The sequence below is a fragment of the Equus asinus genome, chromosome 3, assembly GCF_041296235.1.
Source record: "Equus asinus isolate D_3611 breed Donkey chromosome 3, EquAss-T2T_v2, whole genome shotgun sequence".
Lineage (NCBI taxonomy): Eukaryota > Metazoa > Chordata > Mammalia > Perissodactyla > Equidae > Equus > Equus asinus.
Window position 1 is genome coordinate 30,665,171 of NC_091792.1, and position 22,197 is coordinate 30,687,367.

The following is a 22,197-nucleotide window of genomic DNA, read 5'->3' on the forward strand; positions in this document are numbered from 1 at the left end:
GAGGAGAAAAGGGGGGAATATCCTAAATCCATGTTCTCACAGATAGAAAAGTTAGAGATTTAAGGTAAGTATGAGGAAGGGAGAGCAGGGAGTCAACTTGATGGCTGAGAAAAGATCAAATAGGAGGAAATGAAAGCATCAGAATTTGAACACCCATCTCCTGTCTTCAAGTCCTGTGTTCTTTCCTACTTCACCACAGTTCTGGAAATTTCTATCTAGAATTAAAATAAAGGAATTTGTTTAGGGAAGACTTGAATTTTCCCCAGCAGTGAGAAGAGCTAACAGTTCATAGAAAAGCTAGAGTGCCATTCTCTTTTCTAGATTGAACATGATTTTGTGTGGCCGGTACATGACTTAGAGAGAAACACGTCTAAGTCTGTTTGTTTCTGATGTTTCAAGGAATCTGCTTTAATAACCAAAGAGGGTTCCTCTGCTTTTGTTTAAAAGATGAACACAGCCATCATGGATCATGGAATTTTGCAGAGGTTTGTGAAGTCTGCTGGAGTAGACTTTATCTATAACAAAGCCAACCCTGAAACAAGCATTACTTTATTTTATTTGGAAAATTAGAATTGTGTCTCTGTAGAAAAGAGATATGAATCAAGTACAAGTGCTAACAATTAAGTAGAAATGAAGGACGTATTTCAGATTCAAATATTTGGAAGATTTTTAAGATTTTTGTTTTTATAGAAATCCTATTTTCTCACATTACTGAAAATCAAGGGTATAATTAAGCTAATTAGCATTTTAAAACCTGAAATAGTTATTGGTAAAAACAGTTTCTTGAAGGAACCCTACTTTGCCACACTTTGTTCATTGCTTTTGAAATATTTTCTATACAAGGAAGTAATAAAATCATACACCTTCAAGTATGTACTCCAGATCAAACTGTCCTTCCCTAATTGGTAGATGTCAGAAAGTTGTACATTATGAATTACAATATAATAGGCACATGTTCCTAGACATATATAGATGCACTCAACTTTTTTGCACATTTTTTTCTGGGCACTAAGAGAGATTTTTATGAACAGTGGAAGAAAGAAGATTGAGGTAAATTAGTGAACTTGTATGGCTTATCGAAGTTTTATGTCAAGACAACTTATTGAAGACTACTATAATTCTTTCTCTAGTCCGGGAAAATACAGAGAGTATTTTCCACTTGTTTCTGAGAAATGAATGCAACTTATGATGAATGTGACACAAACACTAGATTTGTATATACAGGAAGTCTTTGCTTTGTAGTGGTGTGAGACTGTAGGAATGACTTTGCAAGTTGAAATTGTGCAAAGTGATCTTAAAAATCAATGGGGAAAATTATGATTGCTCCATGATCTCCAAATATTTTTGTCAAAACATTAAAAACTCTCTTATTCTTGCTTAGAAACATATAGGGAAGTGGAAAAAATAGTAATACTAATATTTATTTATACCTTGGAATTTAAAACTTTACACACATTCAGAATTAACGTGTTGCATTTCTTTATAAAGACTTATCAAGACTACTTTTATGAGTGCTTGCCTTTTCCTTCTTGTCCTATAACATAATATAGAGTGAGTATCTTCTCTATGCCTTGGTGACTTGTCATGCTCCTTTCTAAGTATGGATCAGCTTCCAACATTTTATCTTTTGTGCTTTCATTGTCATGAAATATCCCCTAGAGCTCCTTTAATGGGAGCTTTCGGCCTGCATCACTTCCTCTGGGACATCTTAACTCTTTTCACCACAACTTTTCTTGTTCAGGGCAATAAGTTCACCTTCGCTAAGTTCCTTCTGTTGCATATCTAGAGTCTGGAACAGTGGAGACATCAATAGTCCCATGATCACCTATCTTCTAATCACATCCGAATTCACTTTCAACATTATCACTTTCTGTGCTTTCATCTGTTGGCCAATTCCCTCTTTTGATTATCCATTTTTGTAAAATGTCACATGGATTTATCACTGGGAGACAAGGAGACAACACAGCCGTGAACTTTTCTGTCTTTGCGTGAACAGGTGTGTGGTAACCAATCACTGACAGACCTTGAAGAGAATGATGTGATTGGTTACCCATCAAGATGTGCATTTACGTAGTGATTTGTGAACCAAAGAACTAGCATAAAGCTTTTACTTTATATAATTATTCACATTTAATATATCATGGTGACTAAAATTTGAACTACGTTGTTGGAGGACTGGTATTACTTAACTAAAACCATGGTAATTAAAATTCATGTGTATCATAACTGTGTAAAAACTGCTTATATTGACTAAATAGGACAATTACAAATTGTAGAAGAAACTGCATAATTTGTAGGAAAACAAATTTTCGTAATATATAAGATACATATATGTCTCAATACAAATTCATATATTGAAAAATAAGGACATGGAGTAGATCCTCAGAATTCTATTCTGTGTGTTGTGTTTTGTTTTATTTTTTCAGCTGATTATTTAAACTTGGGTCTGAGGCATACACAACCTCTGTGTATTTTCTGTGTATTTCTGTATTCGCACGTTCTGTGGATTTTCATTCTCACTGGCAGATTCCTAGCTGTTCAGGCAGGGGCCAGTGCTTTGCTTTAAAAATTCTAAAGATAGATATTTTGTCATATAAACTGATGAACTGTGGCCCAGTAATTGGCTTTTTCACCTTGCCAGTACTGTTGTATATAAGAACATTACCCAATTTAGTTATTAACCTAATACACTCTGTTAACTCGAGAAGATGTTTTTCTGGTTTCAAAAGAAACTGACTCCTAGCCCTTGTCTTTCCTGATCCTGGCCTTGTTTCCCAACAAATCTATTTTATCTACTCCACTGTGGTCTAGCAAATATAGTTGAGCAAAGCACTCAGTTACGTTTTGTGGAAGGATTTTCAGAGCACTGTGAGCTTTCTCTGTGCTCCATTGAGAGTGGCAAGTGCAGAGGAGGGGCATGGAAAAACCAAGGGCTGTGGAATCCATCCAAAGACTAGGGTGTGGACTCCAGTGTGGTCACCCACTAACTGTGATCTTGGGCAACTTGGGTCAGCTGTCTAAGCCTCAGTTTCCTCAATCATAATTGTGTAAATCCTTTCCGTTTCAACACCTACCACTGACTTTGTTCAGGATAAAATGCTGTGTGAACTTGAGCACCACCTCCAATTGATTGAGGATGGCTGCCCAGAGCACTCACTCCTTGAAGAAAAGCCAGAGGCTTTCCTGTTCAGTGCAAAAGAATTTGGCCATCGATTATTCTTGTCTGTGATGGTTTTACAAAAGAGAGTGGTAACGAAACTTCCGTGTATTCTGGACTATTCTGAAAACAGTTTATCCTTCTATGGGAGGAATTTATCCAGATGTTTGGGGCAGATAGCAAAATATATCTAATACTTCCAAGATTATAGCTTCCTAAGGTGACTTTTGTGAAGACAACAGCAATTATTTGGGTATAGTTCAGTTGGTATATTTGTTAAGATCAAACTTAATGGACAATCATACCTTGAGGAGCAAAATCATATTCATGTCCTTCTGTGTGGCCCACTGAGATAGTGCATGGTTCTAGTTTAAATGCACAATCTTGTCCAAGGGTGCTTATTTTATGTTAAGGAAAAACTAACTCCTAATGAATGTTCTTTTTGCTGGTCATTTGCTAACTCTAAGAAGAAAACACTAATATTGGGAGTCAGGAGAGTGACAAGAATTAAAATAAAAGCAAGTTGTTTGCATCTTGCTTTTCTCCAAAATTACTCATGGACAACCTTCATTGGCCTTAGACATGGGATATTTCATCAAACTGAATAATTTGCTGCATAAGATCTAGGAACTGGAGGAGGAAGTAGGCAGAGGTAAAGTTGGTTGGTGCTGGGTGGATGAGGCAAATGTTCTGGAACTCTCCCTCCTCCTCAACCAGTATACTCTTCTCTTTCTTTTCCTACCCTCTTTCCCAATCTTTCCTCATTCTTCTCTCTGGTCTTTTATTTTTTTTTCTCTGTATCCTGCCCTTCATCCCGTTTAATTTTCTCATTCATGTTTTTTTTTAACCTGTTCTTAAATCCACCGGACATTATATTGTCTGAGCTGCTGTGCATATGCCCCGGCTCACATCTGAGAGACTTAGCAAGGGCAGCTCTCTGTAGTTCAAGAGTGTGATTCCTCTAACACTTATGACACCTATCACGATGCAGAGAGCTTTTCTCACCTAATCACTGAGTTTCCATTCTCTCATCTCTAATACCAACTATAGGCTATTCCTTTCTTGCCTGTTCCCACTGTCTGCTCCAGGGATCAAGTGCACATTTAGACTTTAATGTTGCAGAGGACTTGGCACCAGCCAACATGAGTTGAGCCTCACATCGCTTGGTTCCTTTGCACAGATTTAAGCCATTAAACAATCTTTTCTAGACACTCTGGCATCACCCCCTCCTCTGTCTTACCATTTCTCCCTAGACTCTTTCACATGCTCAAAGTGGGAAATCCTGCATGGTACTCTGAACTTGCTGCCTGCTCGCCACTACTCTGGACTCAGACTAAGCCTTTGACTTCGGCCTCGTTTTGGTTCCTGGACAATCTTTATTCTTGCTGGTTGAAATCCTAGGTTATCCCTCCTTTGGCTTCTGATTGAAACACTTTTTCTTTTCTTTCTTTTTTTTTCTTTTCTCTCGGCCTTCTTCACCATCTTTGCTGAAATCAGGCTGGTCTCTGACTGATTCTTTTGTTTTCCCCTGCCAATTTTGCTTCAAACCATTGTTTTCACACATTGTTTAAATTGTGATAATTTTTAAAAAGCCTGCTTCAGTCTGGACTAAGAGAACCTGGATTGCTTTGTTCTGATCTCAGCACCTTTTAGTAGAGTTTGCCCCCAGTTCTGGCATTTGGGATGAATATGGTTTGAATTTTAACAAAACACGTTTTTTAATCCCGCTCGTCTGCCTCCCTTCTCTGCTGTTGTGCATTAGCTTTGTCATTTAGAATCTCAATTTTTCTGAAATCTAGCCTTTTAATAATTCATCCATGGTCATTACCGCTGCCTCACAGTACCAAGCTGATTTGGGAAAATGACAAATTCTACGCATGCCTGACCTTTGCGTTACATCTTCCAGAAAGGATCTGAGTATTAATAGGTCTCTGTTTGACGTTGGTTCTTTCCCACATGTTTAAAAAGACGTTCTATCTGCTGTTTTGTCTTTGGCGGCTGAAATTCTTCATAAACGTTTGTTAATCTCACCATTTTATGAAAGACTTTGACCGGATGAATCACGAGCCAATGCTAATAATGTTCAGATTGATGTGTGTAATCTGTTTTATAAAACAAAGATTTATTTTCACTTGAGAACTGTTGGGTTCTGTGTGTTTATAACCAGTAAAATAAACAATTTACTATATATTTTGTTCTCTTTTCTATTCTGAAGCAAACCTTCTTATGAGAGTATGGGTTTTGCTGACAGAGTAAATATCTAATGAGACGATTATAAATGCTTCTTTCACTGGATTGTAAATTCCTCTTAGGGCATGGGCCTTATCACTCACATTTTGTAAAGTGCCTGAAACAAATTCGGACCTTATTTAATACTTGAATAATTGAAGGTATTGATGAAAAAATTTTAAGTTTCAAATTTGGAATTAATGTACTGTTCCTGTTAAACATTCTTGTCTTTTTAAGTTCTGGTAAAATTATTTAAAGTTGAACATCATATCTTCCTCAGGAAACCATGGCTTAGCAGAAGATACAGTGGACTGGGATTCAGAAGATGTGGAATCAAAGGTTAACCTTGCTACTTTCTTGAACTTTCTGAACCTCAATTTCCTCAAATGTTAATGATATAAAATACCTGACTATGTTAGTGGGAAAAATGTATGAGACAATGAGAAGGTTTTTGGCACTGTGCTGGTAGGCACATAATAAATACTTTGAAAAATCCTAGAAGCTTCTTTCTCTGATTTCCACTTTCCATTTTTTAAGATATAAGAACGAAGATTTATAGATATTTAATTCTTCTCAGGAAAAATTATTTAATTCTACCTTTATAAAAAAATCTATCTTTGAGGCTGGCCCGGTGGCATAGTGGTTAACTTTGCATGCTCTGCTTCAGCAGCCTGGAGGTCAAGGGTTTTGATCCTGGGTGCGGACCTACACACCACTCATCAAACCATGCTGTGGTGGCATCCCACATACAAAATAGAGGAAGATTGGCACAGATGTTAGCTCTTCCTCACCAAATTGGAGGGACAATCTTCCTCACCAAAATAAATAAATAAATAAATAAATCTATCTTTGATCTTTGAATATCAGTGCAGTGGAAGGAATTTTTTTCGTAGCATGAAATTATCTAGGGGACTTTTGCATCTGGACCAAAATGATGGATGAATGATGGACCAAGTTTCTAGTGGATGATTCTATTGCAAAAAACAACTGTTAAAATTAGATTTAATACAAAGCAATTACTCAATTATTTGGAGAATGAACAAAAGCATTCTTGTGTACACACTCTCAGGAGGGGAGCATGGGGCTTTTAGAAGCAAGTTCCTCATTTTTTCATCTTTTAGCCTAGGACTAGGAACAGTCTGCACAGTTCCTGCAGTGGAGGCAGCAGTAACAGTGGGAAACATATCGGCTTTCTGGCCAGGGGAACCAGAAGACTGGAGCCTGGGAAATGTGGCCACTGAGGGGAGTAGGGGAATCCCAGAAAGGAAAGAGCCAGAGAAGGGATCCAAAATTTCTGTCTATCCACATATCTCATGGATCTCTGGACCATGCTTGTGTTGAACAGGCTCAGGGTGACTCAGTTAAAGAGAAAAAGTCTGAAGAGAGACGGGAGCTGTTGCTCCCACATCAGAACTTCAATTTAAGCCCAGCCAAAATAATTGCCAACTAAAATGAAAGGAATAACCTCTGTTGGAAAAAACACAACATTCAGTATCTCTACTATGTAACATTCCAAATACCCAGCATAAAGTCTAAAATTACCTTACATATGAAAAACCAAGAAAAAGGGCCACAGTGGCAAGAGAGAAGAAAATCAAATGAGCCAGACCCTGAGGTGAACCAGAATTTGGAAGTAACAGACGAGGATTTTTAATCAGCTGTTAAAACTATCCTTAATGAGGCAAAACTGAAATATGCTCCCAGTGAATTAAAAGATGAGAAATCTCAGCACAGAAATAAAAATGTTAGAAAAGAACCAAATAGAAATTCTAGAACTGAAAATTGCAAAGGTACAATAAATCTCATCAATTTGTCTTGAAGATCAAATGCACGTTTGGTAGCTCATCCAGGGTGGTGCCTTGTATAGATTTCCTCTACTTCCCTTTTCCTTCAGTCACTCATGATGATAACATGATAGTTATTATTGTGGGTCTAAGGTAGCTTTCAAACTCAATTCTTTAATTGATCCACAAGTTTTTGGCTGGAGCAGATATTATTATTATGATTTTGGTGGCTTAAACAGTAAAACTGTGTTATCTTACATATCTATAGGTCAGAAATCAGACACTGTGCTATGATCAAGGTGTTGGCAGGGCTGCATTCCTTTCTGGAGGTTCTAGAAGAGAATCCATTTTCTCGCCTTTCTGGCTTCTGGAGGCCACCTGCATTTTTGGCTCATGGTCCCCTTCCTCCATCTACAAAGCAAGCAACAACTAATTGAGTCCTTTTCATGCTGGTGTCTCTTCTGTTCTCTGCAGCCTGGGAAGGTTGTATGCTTTTAAAGACTCATGTGGTTAGATTGGTCCAACCTGGATAATCAGGATAATCTCCCCATCTCAAGGTCATGAACCTTATTACATCTGTCCTTTTTGCTGGGGAAGATAACATATTCACGGTTCTGGGGAGTAGGATGTGGACATCTCTGAGTGGGGATTGTTTCTCTCTCCCCCATTTCCTCCATTCTCTCTTCTTGAAATCTTAATAGGTGGCTATTGCTCTTCTATATCCCTTGATTTTTCTGTCATGTTTTCCTTCTCTTTGACTCTGATTTTTTTATGTCTTGTCCAATATTTTGAAATAAAATTTTTATTTTACAACAATTTTAGGTTTACACCAAAATTGTGACGATAGTATAGGAGTTTCTTATACTCTGCACCCAGTTTTTCCTACTATTAACGTCTTACATTAGTATGGTATATTTGTTACAATTAATAAACCAATGCTGATGTATTATCATTAACTAAGGTCCACACTATATTTGGATTTCCATGATTTTTCCCTATTGTCCTTATTGTTGTTGTTGTTGTTCCAGGATCCCATCCGGGATACTAAATTACATTTAGGTATCGTGCCTCCTTAAGCTCCTCCTGGCTGTGACAGTTTCTCAGACTTGCCTTGTTTTTGATGACTTTGAGAGTTTTAAGGAGTAATAGACAGATATTTTGTAGGATGCCCCTCAGTTGAGATTGGCAGAGGTTTTTCTCATGATTAGACTGGGGTTATAGGTTTTTGGAAGGAAGACCACCAAGGTAAAGTGCCCGTCTCATCACATTATATCTAGAGAAAATACTGTCAACATGACTTGTCATGGTTGATGTTAACTTTGCTCCCCTGGATGAGGTGGTTTTTGTCAGAATTCTCTGCATAAAGTTCCTCTTTCCCCCCTCTTTCTGTCTTGTCTTCTTTGGAAGGAAGTCACTGTGTGCAGCCCACACTTAAGGAGTGGGGAGCTATGTTCCACCTCCTCTAGGGTGAAGTATCTATATAGATTATTTGGATTCTTTTGCAAGGGAGATTTGTTTCTTCTCCCCGTTTATTTATTCAATCATTTCCTTATATCAGTATAGACTCATGGATATTTATTTTATACTTTGTGTTATAATTTAATATTGCTTTATTTATTTTGTTGTGCAACTATTTCCACCTGGCCATTGGGAGCTCTTTCAGTCAGCTCCTGTGTCCCTGTAACATACTCCATCAGTGTGGCTTATTTTTGTTTGTTTATTGGTTTCCTTGTTTTTGAGCACTTCCTTATTCTTTGTCACCACACGTTGCTACAGACTTATCTAGTATACTTCCTGCCCTAACCCTGTATTCAGCCATTTCTCCAAGGAGCCTTAGTTCCTTTCACTGGGCAACGGTATAAGAAACTAAGATCTTTGCACTAAATGTGTTTGTTACTACTGGTGTGTTGTTGCTTCTATAGAGGCCCTCTCAGCTGACAGAAAAGAGAAATATATGATATACACTAATGCTTGTGTATAAATGTATCTGTAAATGTTTCTGTAGGTAATCATCTGTGTCTATATTCGCTAAAGATGAGTTTGTACTGATGTCCCCAACTCTATTCCATCAGCACATGGAACATTCTAACCTACTCCCCTTTCTTATTTGTAACCTTCCACTCCAAAACTGAGAAACCTGACTCCCAGAAATACCATTTTTTTGAACTACTCAGCTTCTGTACTTCCTTTGATTGGTAATTGTACCCATATTTCCTCTGTAAACCACCCTTCTCGTACTCCCAGTCGAAATAGTTTAGTGAAGTCGAGCCTACTCAATTGGAGCAATGGCTGCATTCATTTACCTGGCCCTGGCTAACGAGCACAACCATTCTCCTTGGCTGTGGATGCTGGTTCTGTGGGAGACATGTAGTCCAGGTTAGTCCACATTTCAGGACTTCTGCTGGAGGAAGTGGAAAACAGAAATTATCTTTCTGTTGACCTTGGAGCTGTGATGATTCCCTGGAGAATTAGACTCTGTGAGGAGAAAGCATGCCTGAGAAAGATGCAACATAAGGGAAAAGTTGACCAAAAGATAGATGGAGATACCTTCCTGATGCTATCATCTGAACACCTGGATCCAGTTATACCTCCCCATGAATAATTTCCATTGTGAACCAGTAACTTCCCTATTTTGCTTAAACCTATTTGATTTGGATTTATGCCATTTGTAACCAGAATCTCTGAGCTCTTTACCCACCTAGATTTAACTGGATTTTATTAAATTTATGATCCTGACACACTGGAGTGCAACATACACATTAAGATAATATCATTTAATCCCACAGGTCTCAGTAAACCCTAAGTTAACCTTTAATCTATTGAGAGTTCTGCTCTAACGCTAGACTTTCTTTTGTGTCAAAACTAAGTAGAGAGCCAGCCCTGACGGCCTAGTGGTGCACTCTGCTTTGGTGGCTTGGGTTTAGTTCCTGGGTGTGAAACATCACTTGTCTGTCAGTAGCCATGCTGTGGTGGCAGCTCATATGGAAGAACTAGAAAGACTTACAACTAAAACATACAGCTATGTATTGGGGTTTTGGGGAGGAAAAAAAAAAGAGGAAGATTGGAAACAGTTGTTAGCTCAGGGTGAATTTTTCCCAGCAAAAAAAAAAAAGGTAAGAAATTAAGTCGAAATTTTATGGTGACAGTTAGCACTATTTTTAGTTCAGGCCACCAGAAAATAAAGTGCCATATCTGTTTTTAGTAGTTGAAGAAGAATGATAATCATTGAACATTTCTTCCCCCTACTCCCTTATGCATCTTTTGTTTTCAAACTACCATTTGTCTGAGAACATATAAGCTCTAAATGAATCATTTCCTTCTCATTTTCTTCTTTTTCAATCTGATGTCACTATTAAATTGATCACTTACAAAGAAAAAGTGGCAGTGACTCTGAGTTCTTGGTATTGTTTAGATCTCTGTTTGCTGTACGTTAACATCGAAATATTTGCTCTTGGAATTTTTAGAAAAACATCTTTAGGGCAATTACAGTTTTTTGAAAAGGAGGATGTTTACTGTCCATCTCTTGCTGCTGAGGCTTTCCCCCTAGCATGGTCCGGAGATTCTTGGCAAAGAGAAAATAGTTAGACCTCTGTGCAGCTCTTACCCTCAGGTGTAATGGATGTACCAAGCCTTAGAATACCTGCAAACCCATTTATGCCCACTTATGAGTGAAACTCTCCTGCCTATTAACCCTTGTGGAAAGACAGCCTTGGGACTTCTACCAATTTTTATGCGCCTTCTAAGGGAAAAAGTCGGTTAGATTAGGGAGAGTAACTGATTCAAGGTCAGTCTGTGTAAGACTGGCCAGAGTGCAGTTATCTGTGTGGTCTACTTAAAGGGGGGAAAAAAAGCCAATTGAATCCTCTATTTCAGGAATTTGAACTAAGTGTTAGTTGGCAGTGCTGTTTGAGGTTGAAAGTTGGGACGTGTGCCCATAACGAACAGCAACTGTGAATACTCAGAAAAAGCATGTTGACAGAGATGGAATAGATACAAAAGAGAAGCAGAGAAAGATACCACTTTTGACACCTTGGAAAAGACACTCCCAAGACAAAGGAGACTAATGGAGGATCCCAAAGTCACCTTAGGTGCTGATAGCATCCTAGCAATGCGCCCATTCCTGTCCACGGGTCTCCTTTAAATAAGTCCTCTTTTCCTTGAAGTTAGTTGAGTGGATCTCTGTTCCTTGAATCCAAAACACTAAATTATATTTTCAACACAAAATGAAATAACATGTTTACTGTTAATTATTTCTTCAGACTTCCCCAGTTTGGCTTTAACAGCAAAATTTGTGCTTCCTTTTATGCATAAATGAGCAAGTCCACAAATTATGTTCTTATTCAACAAAATTCTTTTCAATATTTTAGAATAGAACTATCTCAACTATTTCAGGCTGTTAGGGAAGTTTCTGTTGGAACCTTCTGTTAGGGAATGTTACAGCAAAGCACATATCGTATTTTTGGCCACAAAGTCTCATGTGATAAGTACATTATTTTTCAAATTTTTCTATAAATGAACTTAATTTGAGCTTACCCTATACCTAGTGTCAGAAAACTGAATCTGATAAATTCTATAGGCTCACTGACCTCAGTGTTTTGTCAGTCATTTCAGGCTCCCCATCCTAGGTGTTATTCACGGCTTAGGAGCGCTAGGCTAGGCTACTGCTACTGCCTGGATTCCCTGCCGGGTAACGTCCTGTGTGAATCTGCTATTGACGTCCATTCTCGTTCCCACTGAGATGTCCCTGCACCTGTTTTAGTCTTCTTATGGGTGGAACAGGCCAGTGCTTCTCAAACTGTAGTGAAGGATGATTTTTTCCCCCTAATTTTTTGTTAACCAATTCTAGTATGCAGCTCATATGGCATGCAACGTAGCACACAAATTTGAAATTACAAATTCGTTTATATCTTCTTCAAAAGGAGGGTCCATTGATAACACATTTGTATGTTGTGATCATATCAAATTGCCATAAAAGTTTCTAAACGCTTACTCTCAATTTCTGTACTTTTTCATCACAGACTCTTAATAAGCAGTTTGTGAACCACAATCCATCCATGGACCATACTTTGAGTGACACTGGATAAATTCATTCTTTTCTTTGGATTCCCTTGTCAGAACCTTGAGACACCACTTAAGTCATCAGCTCACTCAGCTACCTCGTGTACCCCTCTTAAAAGCATGGAAACTTTAGGATATTTTTTGGTATCATTCCTGTAAGAAACTCAGCATTCTTTCTCAGATGTTCTCTGCCTAAGTACTCGTCACCCCTGTGATGGTGGGGCATGGTGATGCTCCTCTGGAGGCTTGTCACCTGCCTAGGCTTCATCAGGAAGGAGGACACAAGTTCTCCCCTCTCCAACTTCTTTGCTCCTGGAGGTCCAACCTCACCTTGGAATTTGTCATAGCTAATCCTCACCTGGTTTGAGTTCTTGGGTGTGTGGGAACACCAGGCCCTTCTCAGGGACTTTTCAGCAGCTAAGCTCTCTTTATCTCCTCCTTTCTTAAATTCCTTCCTATTCCAGATTAGGCAACATTTAGCTAGTATTGAAAGTGGATGTAGGTAATAAACTGGCTCTTAATCTCTCTTATTTTTAGTCTTTGATTTATAGAATACACTTTATGCCTTTACTTCTTTAAGACTTACTTTTGAGAAATTAAAAGACAAACAAAAAATATCTTTTATTTTACTCCCTCAAATTTCCTCTTTGGCAAAACCTTCTCCCTGTAAATTCAACTGTCTATTTTTAAATCCGAAAGTCAAAACTTTCCCTCTGTTTCTCTGTATTCAGCTATGATGGCCCTTGGCCAAAGCAGCAGAGTCATTTGAATGGGAAGTGGTAAGAAACTTCGGGTAATTTCACAAAAATAACCCTGCTACCTGAGTATACATGCAACATGGAAAACGTTACTCATAGAATATAGAAATCTGCCTTTAGCAGTGATTTTCTATTTCTCACTTTTCAAAGGTCTAGACAATTTAACCAGAATTTTCAGGAAGGTGTGGCAGCTATAGAGGACCTGGCTCAGATCACCCTTCTAAAGCACCTGCGGCATGGGGCATAGCTGACTGACAGTCCTAGCTGCCACATCTTTGGAGGCACACATTCACATCAGGCCGTGCTTCCCTGAGGCTGCTCCCAGCTAGTGACTAAGTAACCTGGAGGTGTTAGAAGGATGAATTTCTGCAGTAGCAGGATTCCTCTAGTGTTCAGACTTGGCTTGGAGAGTCCCCCTTAGCCTGGCTGAGACTGTCTTACAACTGTGCTGCAGTCGGACGCTCTTCCTACCTGATCCTTCCTACCCTCTCTCCTTTATCAGGTGTGACTCCTGCACTGATGTATAAATTTTCTCTCCGCCTACTCCTGCTCTTTCCTCCTCTATCCTCCACAGGTTTTTCCATAAATACATCTCTTGCACTTATAATCTTGTCTTGACGTAGATTTCTCAAAGGGCACAACCTGAAACAGATTGGTAGCTTTTACAGCCTTTGAAAACCACTGGTTTGAGGCACATAATCCCCTTCTTGAAATAAAAGGTCATGGGAAAGGTCAAGGTGTAAACTCAGGTATAAACTATGACTTCCTGATTAAAGCGAGTCTGGGTTTCTCAAAGCTGGGTGAGTTCTGGGGGAATACCACGGGGCTCCTAGACTCTGTGGAAGAGTTGGCAATAATGATATTCATTACTGTTGTTATAGATGGAACTGGTGCATGGTGAAGAGCATCCATGCACTGTTCTAACCCATCTTAGGATCTAATGTGTTGTCCTGTGCTCTGAGCAGTAAGTAATTTGAGTCCTAATTGTTCTAATATGCATGTCATTGGGGGATTAAACAGTGGTGGCCCTTGGACAGAAATGTATGCCTAGGAATGAGCCTGAAATATTGCTTCCCTTCTCATATGATGGACAAAGGGAAGAGTTTGTGTGACGTACAATCCATGTTATTGGTATATCAGCCAGTTTGCTTTTGAGCTTCCTGGAACTATTGAAAATAAATTGCAGAATAATTGGGATACCTGGTAGTCTCTGTACGATAAGGTATAACATCTTGTGGGTCACCACCCCATTCTTGAGGTGGTAGGGGGTCATTCCTATGAGAAATAGGTCATTAATTTGATTTAAGTTTCACTACTTGTCAAATGTATATTTCTCCATGTGGAGACCTGTAAAAACTATGCATCTAACATCTTTCCCCATTTTATTTTGGAATGCCCAGAGATTCTTACAGCCAGGTAGGATGATTCGGGACACAAAGCCAATTACTTTGGCAGGTTGGTGCTGAGAGCAAGGACTTTACTGCCAGGATGATCATTGACTGGGATCAGGGGGCTCCCAAATTGTTCTGTTATGCCAAAAAACAGCATTTGGAGAACTGTGGGCATTAAAAGACAGCTTGGAAATAGAAAAGAAGGAAAGTAGATTCATCTCAAGTACTGAATAGGAAGGTTAAGATTATAGACCCAGGCTCCAAGTAAAGGGTATATTAAAGCAGAAGGCATAGAGAATAACAACTCTCAACTCAGGAATGTGTAGTGGCACCTGTGAGAACTGAATGCGTGCAACAGAAACTTGTCTCCTTCCCACCATCCCTCCCTCTGCTCTACCTCCCTCTCTCTTCCTAGTGTTTTTGTGTTGGAAGGAACTAATCAGACAAACCAGGACTAGGCTATTGTTTCTGCTTTTTGTGATTGATGTAGCCTTGGACAAATGACGTAATCTACATGCCTCAGTACCTTCTCTTTAGCGCAGACAATAAAACACGTTTGCAAGGTCAGTGTGGGAATACTTGAGAAAAGATCTCTGTAGTGGGATACTGTGAACTTGGTCTACTGTAATTTGTGTTTATACGGTACGATGTAGTACTCTACGGTAGCTGGGCTTTTAAAAAGAAAGCTTTTTGGTGGGCTGTGCTTAGTGTGTTTCAAGCAGAGGGCTGGTGTAGGTCTAACAGGTTACTCTAGGGAAGCGAATCTCGGCAGAAGCCCTGAGCCAAGTGGAAGTTGGCTTCATACTACAAAGGTCTCTAACAATTTCATTGCTTTCCTGGAATACTGCTAAAGGCTTAAAGGGTTCATAGTTCTGTAAAAGTCTAAGATGGTAGAATAAAAAGCCTTAAATGATTTAAGCCTTTCAGTTCCCTTTTTGGGATCTACCTCTTATCCCCCAGGTGCTCTGCCTTGATACTTTCATGCCAGTCTCCTCAATTTCTTCTGCACGCCTAAAAGGCTTTGCGAATTATGTTAATATGGGCCTCTACTTTACGGCAACTATGTAAAATGGCCACATCTGAGGCACAAAGCTAGTTACCTGGAGTCTGATGTCCCACCTGCTTTGTCCTGTGACTTTGATTCCTTTACACTGATGGTGAGGAAACTGAGGCCCAGCCAGAGGTCTTACAGTATACGAATGGAGGTGCCCATTTGAATCCAGGTCCATTGATTTAAACTTGGGTGATCTTCCCAGGGCATCATGCCTGGATTGTTACTTTGCCTTCTGATACTTGGTCTTCCAGGCTCTTTTCTGTCTACTTGTATACTGATCTTCTATTTTAACCCTCATTCTCATTCTTTGGGCATACTCTGATTGGTTGCTTACCATGTTTTGTCCTCTAACCCCTGCTTATCCTTTAAGACTGGCTTTGGTGTTCCTGCTCAAGTCCATCACACTGTTATCAAAATCTGCTGTGCACCTGTAGTCCTCCAGCACCCAACTGCGCATGTCCTAAGGCACACCAGATTTGCAACTTGTGCAACATTTGGAAATCTTTTCTCTCAGATCCAACACTAAATCTTTTTAACAAGGCTTCTCTCCATATAATTTCGATTAATGTAAACTTTTAAAAGTTACCTCAAATTAGAGAGAAATAATGTCAAATTTAAATAAAAGCAAGAGAGTCTAAAAACGTAAAAAAATTGGATTTAACTTTCTGGTAGACTATGAGTCAGTTTGGAAACACATTTTGTTATAGGGATAATTTTCTGTATTTTTGACCATATAAATTTATATTTACTTTATGCTTTAGTTTTGTAAAACGGTCAGCAGCAGAAACATGGAGAGTTGGAAGGAGAGTAAGTGACACTAGAAAAACATGGACTTTATCGGCACAAATATTGAAGCTATAAACACTCTTTGGAGGCTGTCTAAAAATCTGAATAGAAGACTCAGATCATATTATAAAAATTATGTTCCTTCCCCAAAGTCAATTACTAACTTAAAAAAAAATTAGAAAGATGATTGTCCCATCACACTTTATATTGAAGAGGAATAAAAAAATATTTTCAGACATGCCATTAAAATAGTTCAAAATAAGATATTGAACAGAATTTTAACAAAAAACTAAAATTAATACAAAATATAATTTGAACAGAAAAGGGAGAAAGAAATACGCTTATAAAATAAGGCCAAATATTAACTTAAAATAATTGAAACTAAGAATTTGTCTATTGCTTTACAGATTGCAACTGGAGATTACAGGGTATTATTTTTTATTAATGGAATTATTTTTCTACCAATTGCTTAATGGCTATGGACTGTCTAATAGAACCTGTTAATGGAATCCAGTTAGTTCAAAGGAAGTTCAAAGGAATCTCTAAAAAGCAGAAAAAATGCTGATTCGCTCTTTTATGCACTTGGAAGAAAGCAACAAGAATGATGCTTACATTTTAGTGTTTTGACATCCATCCAGCTTTTGTTTGGGTTTATTGCACTTTCCCAACATTGATGAACTTCCAAATGTCATAACCTCTAGCCGAAAGGAGTAGTTACCTCTTATTGAAACTTTCCCAACGTGGAATACAATAAATTGTTGGTCAATTTATTGTTGGTCAATTACAATAAAGGAAGGAGTTACAAGAAGATACGAACTCTCTATCATCTGCTCAGGTGACCATTTGTGGAGGGAGGAAGTGGAGGCAGAGAGGCAGGAGAAATTGCATCATTGACTTACTTGTTTTATACCAGAAGCAGAAGGGGTACCGAGGCACTTCTGAGACAAGCTTTCCAAAACCCTTTGTTCCAACGGTGATGTCAATATTCTGCTGCAATCTGTAGATGTTATAATCAAGAAATTCAAAATGCATAAACATTGAAAGTGATTATTTATTAGTTTGGTTCAACATTCTATTCAGATCATGTAAAATGTATATTCTGACCACAAATTCTCTGAGAAACTTGCCTTATAAAATGACTGAAGCTTGTGAAGAATGGACATGATCATCTAAATGACTTGAAACCGTTGAAAGTAAATCCTAAATAAATTCATAGAGATTTTTATCCTCACGTGAATAAGAAGAGGGTTTTCAGTCTACGTTAATAGAATATTTTACTCAAGTCATTAAAAAGGAAATTGGACAAAACTCCTTTCAAAGGAAACTGAAGGACCCGTTAGAGAGGTTTTAGCATTTGGAATGAAACTAAAGACTATCAGAAATTTATAAAATATTGTGTAGGCCTAAAAAAAGGTGAAGAATGGTAAAGTTAGATCCTTTCCTAACATTGGATTTTCTTCCTAAAGTGATGCTCAAAGTTCCTGTTATCCAAACCTTCAATTTGCATGGATATGCAGTACATTTAAGCATATGACAAAGAGCTTCGCTGATTCAAACTGGTTATCCCTGGTAGCGTCTTTACCAGGTTCCTGCGCAAAATATAACTGCTTGCGATAGGCTTAGACAGTGATTCTCAAACTGAGAGATTCGCCTCCCAGGGAACTTTTGGCAAAAATGTCTGGAGCCATTTTTAGACGTCAGAACTTGGGAGGGGGCGAGTGCTAGTGGCATCTAGTGAGTAGAAGGGATGTTACTAAAAATCTTACAGTGCGCAGGATAGCCCCTGCCAGTGACGAATTAGCCCAAAATGTGAATAGTGCCGAGACTGAGACACCCTGGCCTAGACCCAAACTTAGTATAGGCACTAAGGTGAAATAGGTGTAAAATCAAGAAGAATAAAGAATGGTTTTCAAGAATGGGATAAAACTCCCATTACAGATGACAATGTAGAGTCAGCAGTGAAGAGAGTTACCATCAACACTGCATAAATACACCTGTTTACAGCTTAATTCATAGCATTCTAACACATATTGGTGCTTCTGCAAAAACTTCATTAGTTGCACATATCTCTGATTTTCAGGCAAAGGATGAGCTTTTCGCTGGGGGAAAATAAACGTTTTATTCTATGTGAGCATCTTATTGTTCTATGTGAAGCATCAGAATGTGACTAAAATGGGCATTTCTATCTCTATATTTGGCAATTGACTTTGGCTTGGCCTAATAGCAGAATTTTTATATTCTTGATATGTCTGAGAGTGAAAAATTACAAATACGGGATTTAGAGATGATTTGAACAGATGTAGGACTATTGACATGACTCTGAAAATTTTTAGAAGGAAAAGTATTTAGAGCTGGTGAAAAAATAGAGTCAATAAAATGGGTTCTACCAGGAAACACATTATTTACATGATTTAACAGAGAATTTTGACCCTGAGACTAAACTGATGTTTCCTTAAAATATATTTATTACTTGAGGATGTGAGAGAGCAAATTTCCAGCTGATACTGACAATACTTTATAGTGGAGACAAGGATCATTGATATTCTTCATGTGGTGCGAAAAAGCGTACGATTGCATTTGTGTACCTTGAGTTACTAAGATAAGAATGTCTTTGAACTAAAGGTCTGTTGGCAGCAGAATTGTTCTTCTTTGGCCTTTGTGTATTGTTATCAATATATTTCTTTTGTATTGAAAATTTATTAAGACCTCTATAAGCACTCCTAGAATTATCTCCATTTTTGTAGAAATTCACAAGAATTAGATATTATGCATGAAAATATTTTATTGTAGAGGCGGAAAATCTGATCAAGAGGTAAATAGTATATTTGACAGTAAGCATTGTTGGCTTAGTTTAGCATTTATGTACTGTCATTAGAATAAAAAATAATCTATACGGTGTTCAGAATATTTGGAAAATGTACTAGGAGTCCACTCTTTCGATGTACCCTCTGGCCTTACCTGCCATGGACTATTGAACTATGACTTTTTTGGCACAGTAATAATGTTGTTTTCTCTAATCTTTGTGTTCCCTGTCCACCTGCCCAGTAAGAATGCTCTGCTTCCTATTGAAGACTATGCAATGTGTTCCCGCTCATTCCTCGTCTCTAACGGAAGGCCACGGATGTAGAAGATGGCACCTCCATAATATGGCAGAGACCTCTGATCTCATGAAAGAATAGCAAGCTTCCATGAAGGCTGTCCTACTACAATGATAGAAATGAATTCTCGTTCTAGGTATCTCCTTCATACCTGTGGAGGCTTATTACATAGCTATTCTTTTTAACATAGTATACTATAGTTAAAATGCAAATGTTAGGGCTGGCTCCGTGGCCGAGTGGTTAAGTTCCCGCACTCCGCTCCAGTGACCCAGGTTTCGCTGGATCGGATCTTGGACGTAGACATGGACATGGCATGCCACGTCAGGCCACACTGAGGTGGCATCCCACATGCCACAACTAGAGGGACCCACAACTAAAATATACAACTATGTACTGGGGGATTTGGGGAGAAATAGCAGAAAAAAATATGCAAATATTATTCTAATGAAGTAAGGCTTAGGGGAGTACATTTTTGCATTTCAGACCCAATGTTCAGCTTCTCTTTCATTGAAGCAAGTGAGCCCATTCGAACAATTTGAGAGTGGCTGTGCAAGAAGCAGGAAAGGAATTAGGTATCTTTAGTTTACATTTGGTGGCCCTTTGAAGTTAATAATCAGAAGCCCAAACCTAAGCTCAATATGTAAATCATCAAGCTATCATTCACATTTGCCTTGATATTTTTCTTCTATGTAGAAAGGTCAGCAGGAAGTGTTCACACACCTGAGTATTGGATATTTGAGAATTTAACCCCCTTTTAAAATAATATTGTATCATCTGGAGTCGTGGTATCCAATATGGTAGCCTCAGCCATAAGTGGCTATTTAAATTTAAATTAATTAAAATTAAATAAAATTAAAAAATTCACTTTCTCAGTTGCCCTAGCCACATTTCAAGGGCTCAATAGCCATATGTGACCAGTGGCTGTTCCATTGGACAGGGTAATTATAGAACATTTTTTTCATTGCAGAAATTTCTATTGAACATTGTTGATGATCTAGAACAAACTGTTGTTGGCAAAAGTCACTGAAATGCCAATAGTCAGAAAATGTCTTCTTTCATTGTTTGTGTGAGTTTCTGAAGAAGTTTAGTGAAAGTCTTTCAGTATAATGTTGCTATATATTTTTGTGAGAAACAACCAAATGTGATGGTTAATTGTATGTGTCAACTTGACTGGGCCACAGGTGCCCAGATATTTGGCCAAACATTATTCTGGGTGTGTCTGTGAGGGTGTTTCTGGATGAAATTAACATTTAAATTGATAGACTAAGTAAAGCAGATTGTCCTCCCTAATGTGGGTGGATATTAACCCCTTATCAGAAACGTGATTTGCAAATATCTTCTCCCATTAGATAGGTTGCCTTTTTATTTTGTTGTCGGTTTGCTTTGCTGTACAGAAGCCTTTTAGTTTGATGTAGTCCCACTTGTTTATTTTTGCCTTTGTTGCCTTTGCTTTCATTGTCAAATCCAAAAAATCATCATCACCCAATCAATAAAAGGTCTGAATAGAATGAGAAGCCCGAATAAGAGGGAATTCCTCCCCCTTGACTGCTTGAGCTGGGACATTGGTCTTTTCCAGCCTTGAAACTTCAGCTCTTCTTGGGTCTCAAGCCTGCTGGCTTTTGGACTGGAACTTACACCATCAGGTTTCCTGGTTCTCAGGCCTTTGGACTTGGACTAGAACTACACATTGGCTCTTCTGGGTCTCCAGCTTTCTGATTGCAGATCTTGGGAATCCTCAGCTTCCATAACTGCATGAGCCAATTTTTTTATAATAAATCCCTTTGTAGCACCTAGCACAATGTTGGGCAAATAGGTGTATTGTTGGGTGACATCATATATATGTATATACATCATAAAATATATATTTTATATATATCATATACATTATATATTACATATGATATATTGTGTATAGTCATTATAATTGAATTATATATAATGAATGTATATAATATATATATAACATATATAATAAAAAATGTGTATATATTCATTTTCTCTGGAGAATCCTAAAACACCAAGAGAGAGAAGGAAGTCTTTGGTAAATAATTGAAAGGTGAAGTTTCCCCCTTGGATTTTCTTTATTTTGTATATTAACTTATCAAGATCCAGCAGGGAAGTGATTCAGTAAGAGAGGCAAGGGTTTGTCTGTGAAGTGGAGAAAAGTGAATGGGGCAAAAACACCAGAAGCAACCAGGGAGAGTAAATATGGAGGGGAAGAAGACATGAGAGCTATATAATAAATTACAAGTTTGGTAAAAACTGGATTCCAGTTTTTGGTAAAAACTAGAAAAATAAAATTATGAGGCTGAAGATTATAAATCAAGGTGAATCTTGGGCATTTGAAAATATGATTGATTGTTCTTAAGATGCCCGCTTAGTGCCTCAGTGATTTTAAGAATCCCATTACATTGGTTAGAATAAAAATGGATGTAACTCGGTCTTTCTAAGAAATGGTTTTTGTATTCTTGGGCCTGAGCAGTCGATCAATGATGGAAGATTTGCAGCTCTCATTTAGCCTGCACTTTATTTTATACTGCAATTTAGCAGTGTACAAAAGATCATTGAACCATCAACATGTGCAAACAAATAAGCAAATATTCATTCTTTCTCATGATTGAGGAAATAAACGAGTGGTATTAATTACCTGGCTAAAGTTAATGAATGCAAACTCATTATTGTTGAAATGGATGCATGCATAGCAGAAGGCACATTTATTGAAGTCAACATACTTAATTACATTTGAAGTAATAAAGAGAGTAGGCATGAAGTCCAATGTCTCTTGAGCCTAAACATTAATTTTGATCTAATTTTCTTTTCCTTGATGTTGAGAAAATGAGAAGGCAAATAAAATTAAGAGACCAACCTTAACTTCATTAGCT

At 38.1% G+C, this 22,197-nt stretch overlaps 1 protein-coding gene across 1 annotated transcript in view; it reads right to left on the reverse strand.

Moving 5' to 3' along the window:
* Nucleotides 1-5,266: 5,266 nt before the first annotated feature.
* LOC139044932 (uncharacterized) overlaps nt 5,267-22,197 on the reverse strand; it is a 186,965-nt gene continuing 170,034 nt past the window's right edge. The window contains exons 4-6 of the mRNA XM_070506524.1: nt 17,117-17,214; nt 9,474-9,571; nt 5,267-7,581 (exon numbers count right to left, since the gene is read on the reverse strand). Coding sequence (XP_070362625.1) covers nt 7,465-7,581; nt 9,474-9,571; nt 17,117-17,214 — 313 coding nt within the window. The 3' untranslated portion in view covers nt 5,267-7,464. The remainder of the gene's footprint in view (nt 7,582-9,473; nt 9,572-17,116; nt 17,215-22,197) is intronic.